This window comes from Leopardus geoffroyi, chromosome C2 (genome assembly GCF_018350155.1).
Source record: "Leopardus geoffroyi isolate Oge1 chromosome C2, O.geoffroyi_Oge1_pat1.0, whole genome shotgun sequence".
NCBI lineage: Eukaryota > Metazoa > Chordata > Mammalia > Carnivora > Felidae > Leopardus > Leopardus geoffroyi.
Genome location: NC_059333.1, coordinates 29,294,381 through 29,300,380, shown reverse-complemented (window position 1 = coordinate 29,300,380; position 6,000 = coordinate 29,294,381). Strand labels below are relative to the sequence as shown.

The following is a 6,000-nucleotide window of genomic DNA, read 5'->3' as shown; positions in this document are numbered from 1 at the left end:
GCAAAACCCGAAGGCGCTGTTTTCAAAAAGGACTATCAGTTGAGGTACAGGCTGCACTGATTAAATCCCTGGACAAAAAGTGAGGAGACTTCTACTTGTTTCTGCCTGGAACACTAATCTAGTACATCAAGAGTCTTCACACATCAGTGTTTTCCAGATGGGCAACAAAAATGACCCCAATTAATCTTCAAATGGCTTATCAGGCAAAGGTCATCTTTGTGGAGCTAATGAGTCATGGCAGGTATTATGGACTGAACTGTGCCTCCTGACCCCACTCCCTTCCACCCCCCCCCCCACCACCGCCAAATTCATATGCTGAAAGCCTAACCCTCAGCACCTCAGACTGTGACTATATTTGGAGTTGGGGGTCTGCAAAGAAGTGATTAAATTTAAATAAGTCCTTTAGGGTAGACCCTCATCCAACTGGACTGGTGTCTTCATAAGAGGAAATTCAGACACATGGAAGAGACATCACACACAGAACAAAGACCATGTGGGGAAACAGCAAGAAGACAGCCATCTGCATGTCAAGGAGAGAGGCCTCAGAATAAATGAAGCCTACTGACACCTGGATCTTAGACTTCCAGCCTCCATGCCTGTGAGAAAATAAATTTATGTTGTTTAAGCCACCCATTCTGTGGTATTTTGCTGTGGAAGCTGTAGCAAACTAATATAGCAGGAAGTCAAAACACACGGACTGTGACGGTAGTTGACATATTGGTTTATAAACACACATGAAACAAACCTTGGGAGTATTCAGACATAAGTGAGAGAGTGGAGGCTCAGGAATCCCTCAATGTCTTTATCAGCAGAAATAACGAGGTCAATCTCATAGGGTTTTTGTAAGGATTAAATGAATTGATATATGTGTTATTAAACTGTGTAGCAATACAGGGACATATGTAAGTGTTAACTATCAGTATTTTTATTATTATTTTCATTATGTATTTATTATTATTATTATTATACTAATTTGAAAAGACACCAGTCAAAATATTGACTCAATCTTCACAAAAATTTTTAGGTGACTGAAACATGATGAAGTTTAGCTACTCAAGTTCACACCATCAGTAGGTGGACCCAAAGTCTGACCTTAAACATTACAGACCCATATATTACTGTGCTCCATAGAAATAAATTTATTTACAGTGCCAAATAAATCAAATATATCTCTAAATGCCAAATAGATCACTAAACACAAGGTGTATTTATGTTTACCAAATTTACATTAATCCAAGAGACTTCTCCAAGTGACAAATTTACAATTAAAAATACTTCTTTTATGACTGCAGTTTGACAAGTAGAAAATGATAGTTTAGACAGTGTATTAAAACAATAGGCTTCTCTTTTTTCTAAAGACATATTATCTATTAAGTAATTAAGGGAAACATTTAATGATAAACATTTGATTGAGGTAAACAGAGATAAACAGCTTTTAGAATATATTCAGAATGCTTTACTATATGCATTTTAACATTTTTCTATATTTTTTTATTTTTAAAATTTATTCAGGAAGTAGAAATATGTGAATCCCAGATTGAACAATGCCTTCATAAAGAAATGCTGATTACATTGTCCCCATTTACAAGTTCTTTAATCACAAACCAAATCCTGATGTGCATGTGCTTGGATTGAGAAATAATTCCTCATTTCCTTTAAGAACAAAATTATATATGCAAAGTGGTGGTCTGTGAAAAAGCAAGGGAAAGAGAGAATTAATTATTAATAAAAAGCAGCAAAGTTTATTTTTTTCTCATAAACATTAGAATATTCAATGCCTGTAATTAATTAGTTTTCCAAATGCAGGGACAAACCTATAGCATCCTTTCCATTCCATCTCACTTGGCTACACAGGGATGAAGTAGACACAATATTTATGAGAAAGAAAAAAACTGTGTTTCAAATTCTTCTCTCCTTGATGCCTCTTTGGGATACTAACTTTATATGGGAAATATTTTTGGATACTGAAATAGCTAAAGCCTGAACTCAACTTAGTGGCTGGGCCACTTTTTCTACTGGGAGAGCCACCATGAAAGAATGGAGCTTGACTGCATAGACAAATTCTGTCAAAATAATGTAATCATTCCTTTTTTTTACCTGCTAAAATGGAAGTAATAATGAGTAAAGAATTCTGTGTCTTGGAGAGATTGTGTATTTAGCATTTGAATATTTCTGAAAAGTCAAATCACTGTGGTGAATCGAGCATCTTGTCTAGTTTTTATCTCCCAGTAATGTCTTAAAAACTTTCAAAACAGGTAATCAAGGAGGATAAGAAAAGATAGGTTAAAGTTTAGGAAAGGAGCTAAAGAAAAGATGCATTGCTCTAATTCAAGATACACATTGCTCCCAATCTCCTTCTAGCTTGCTTGAGACACCACAGAACAAGTTTTTAAAATATTCAACAGCATTTTTAGTCGTTATTCATTTTTAGATAAATCAATTTTCTATGCCTGCAAATTTGATTAAAATAATAAAATATAGACATATTCATTTTTAATTATAAAAACTGAAACAGAATACTAGAGTATCTTCTATTTGAAATAATAAAGGCACCTTGGAATTTTAATTTTAATGCTATAACAGTGAATATAAAATGATAATACTTCAATCATAAGAATTTTAGGTGGTAGCAAAAGTAGTTTTTTGTCACATTATCAGAGATCATCAACCTTCCTTCATTATTAAGAAATAGGTGTAGGAATGACTTTACCACTTCTCCAAACAAATGTATATATACTGTGTCAATTCTTTACCTATGCCGCTATACCGCTTATCCATTGAATGTGCCTTCACTGTTCTGGACCTCCCTGATCTACCTCATTTTTAAGTTGTCATAGTAGAACAAGTGTGTCATTAGACTTATTAATAGGCAAATTACCTCAACCATTAAGTAATTATTCTATTCACATATTTATAATATAAAGACAAGTGTGGTTTTACTTGTTTTCTACAATAAAATATCACAGTATGTTCAATCAGTAATATAATAAATGCATATTTTTGAATTAAATATTCTACATATTACAAATCTTTGCAAGCATTACAAGTCAGCTGGGGCAGGTTTATAATACCTACCAAAAGTTAATTTTCATGAAAATGTATGAGAAAAATTAATTTTCTTTGTTTTTACATTGTGAAAAGCCTGTCTACTTCCTCTGCCAGGACTCTAATTTTGACAGCATTTATTCTATGTTATTAGTTCCTACTCCCCAACCTATAAAATTTTTTAAAAACTATAATTTAGAAGAAAACTTGTGTTATATATTGAACTACCATGGGGAGATTATTATATATTTACTTGTTTAGTTTTAAAAAGAACACTAAATATTGCATTTCAAATGCTTTACTTACCACAAATTAGTGAAATAAATACATTACTTTGATTATATAAAATAACAGAAGAAATCTAGTAATAGAAAACTCTAAAATCCAAACATAATTCATTTTTTAAAAACTTAAATCCATGTATTATTCCAAATTACAAAAAATACATGTACTTCCTTATTTTAAAAAGCTCCCTAGGGCCTTTGTACAATAAATCACCACATCCAAGCCTATCATACTGTTTTTAAAAGTTACTTAAGGTTCTCAGCATTAATTCAGGTGCCTGTTCCCACCTGCCAGATGGGAAAAGACAGTATTTCACAGGTCACTGGGGAAGGCATATGGAGGTTCTTGCCTCAGTAGTGGGAGTAATTAACCCTAAGTACTCCAGGACTGCCTAATAAATCTTGAAAACAGGACCCGAAAAAAAATCAACCTGTTTATAAGAGCTTAAGTGCATCTTCAGAATAAACCTGAAGAATATTTATAGAAATATAAAAATATAGAGCACCCAACATAATAAAATACACAAACATCTATCATCTAATCAAGAATTACCAAACATGCAATGAAGCAGGAAAATGAACCCATATGAGGGTCACCAATTGGAACCAACCCAGAACAAAGCACAGATGTGAGAATCAGCAGGGGACATTAAAGGAGTTATTATAACTTTATTTCATATGTTCAAATAGTAAATAGAGGCATGAGAGATACAAAAAGATGCTAGTCAAACTTGCAGAGGTGAAAACTACAATGTCTGGGATCAAAAATACCCTGGATGGGATTAATATCAGATTAAACATTGCTGAATAAAAGAACAGGAACTCGAAGACATAACAACAAAAGTATTCAAAATGAAATACATAGGGAAAATTAAATATAAAAATTAACAGAGCACCAGTGAGCTGTGGGATAACTTCAAGCAGCCTAGTGAACTTGAAATTAGTGTCCCCAAAGGCACAGGAGAGAGGGGGGACATGGAAAAAATGTATTTTAAAAACTAGTTATGATTTTAGATGAAATTTGATGAAATCTATAAAACTATGGGTCCAAAAAAGGTTAACAAATACCAAACACAAGAGGTATGAAGAAAATTACAAGTAAGTCACATCATAATCAAACTGCTTAAAATCAATGGTAAGGCGATAATAAAACCAGCCAGTCGGGGGGTGGGGGTGGGGAAGACATATTATATTTACAAGAACAAAGGAAGGATAGCAATAGATTTCTCATTAGGATCAATGCATAGTAGAACACAGTCCAGCAACATCTTTAACTAACTGAAAAAAAAAAAAAAAAAAAAAAAAACCTGTCAAACTAGAAGTCTATACCCAGAGAAACTATTTTTCAAAATCAAGGCATCACAAAGAATTTTTCAGACACATAAAAGTTGAAAGAATTCACACCAGCAAACCCAGAATACCAAACCAAACCAAACCAACAATAAACCTTAAAGGAACTCTTTTAGTCCAAAGGTAAATTACACCAAATAAAAATATGCATCTGCATAACAGAAGCATATCAGAAATGGTAACTATGTGAATATATAAATACATAAGACTTTTCCTAATTATTTATATCTCCTTAATAGATTGACCCTTTAAACAAAAATGATATACTGTATTATGGAATTTTTAGCATATATCCAAGCAATATGTCTGCCAAAAACAGCACAAAAGCCAGGATGGGAGAAATGGAATTATACTACTCTCAGGTTTTCATGTTAAATGTGAAGTGATAAGATTCACTTGGAGGTAGACTCTGATAAATTAAGGATTATAATATGAACCCCAAAGAAACCACCAAAATAATCAAAGAGTTAATAACAATAATAATAAACCCAGAAAGGAAATAAAACATAATCCTAAAACTACTCAATTCATCCAAGAGAAGGCAGACAACGACAAAACTGGGAACAAAGAACAGATGGGACAAATAGAAAAGAAAATAATAAGATGATAATAATAAGATTTTAACTCAACCATATGAATAATCACATTAAACTAACTAATCTTTATACCCCCAGTTAAATGGCAGAGGCCATCAACATCATGTGTCATTTGAGAAATCCAAATTAAAAACACAAATTAGTAATGAGAAAATAAAAACCAAACAACAAGAAAACTTGATGATGATGCAGGAGAGCAAAGGAACTCTGCTAAGTGTTGACAGAATTGCAAAATGTACAGTCACTTTGGAAACCAGTCTGGCAGTTTCATATAAAGTTAAACATACACTTACAGTATGACCCAGCGATTTCACTGCTAGATATTTATCCAAGAGAAATGAAAACTTATGTTCACATAAAAACCTACATGCAAATATTTATGTTGGCTTTATTCATAGATAGATATCAAAAACTGTGAACAGACCATATGTCCTCAAACTGGTGAGTGGTTAAACGAACTGCGGTAGTCATCAATAACATTCCATTGATATAAGCAACAAAATGCATGAATTTGGAATGTTTGAAGCTGAATGAAAAAAGCCATATTTAAAAGGCTATACATACTGTATGATTTCGTTTATATAATGATCTGGAAAAGAAAAAACTAGAGACAGTGGTTGCCAGAGAGTGGGAGTGGGTAGTGGGGTTGAAAATAAGGGGGCAGCACAAGGCAGTCTTTGTCACTGATGGAAATGTCCTGTACCTTGAATGTGATGGTGGTGTAT

At 33.1% G+C, this 6,000-nt stretch overlaps 1 protein-coding gene across 4 annotated transcripts in view; it reads right to left on the bottom strand.

The window, feature by feature from the left end:
* Positions 1-1,119: 1,119 nt before the first annotated feature.
* LIPI (lipase I) overlaps positions 1,120-6,000 on the bottom strand; it is a 70,125-nt gene continuing 65,244 nt past the window's right edge. For all 4 annotated transcript variants that reach the window (XM_045501638.1, XM_045501636.1, XM_045501635.1 and 1 more), the window contains one exon: positions 1,120-1,688. In XM_045501638.1, the coding sequence (XP_045357594.1) occupies positions 1,598-1,688 (91 nt within the window). In that variant the 3' untranslated portion in view covers positions 1,120-1,597. The remainder of the gene's footprint in view (positions 1,689-6,000) is intronic.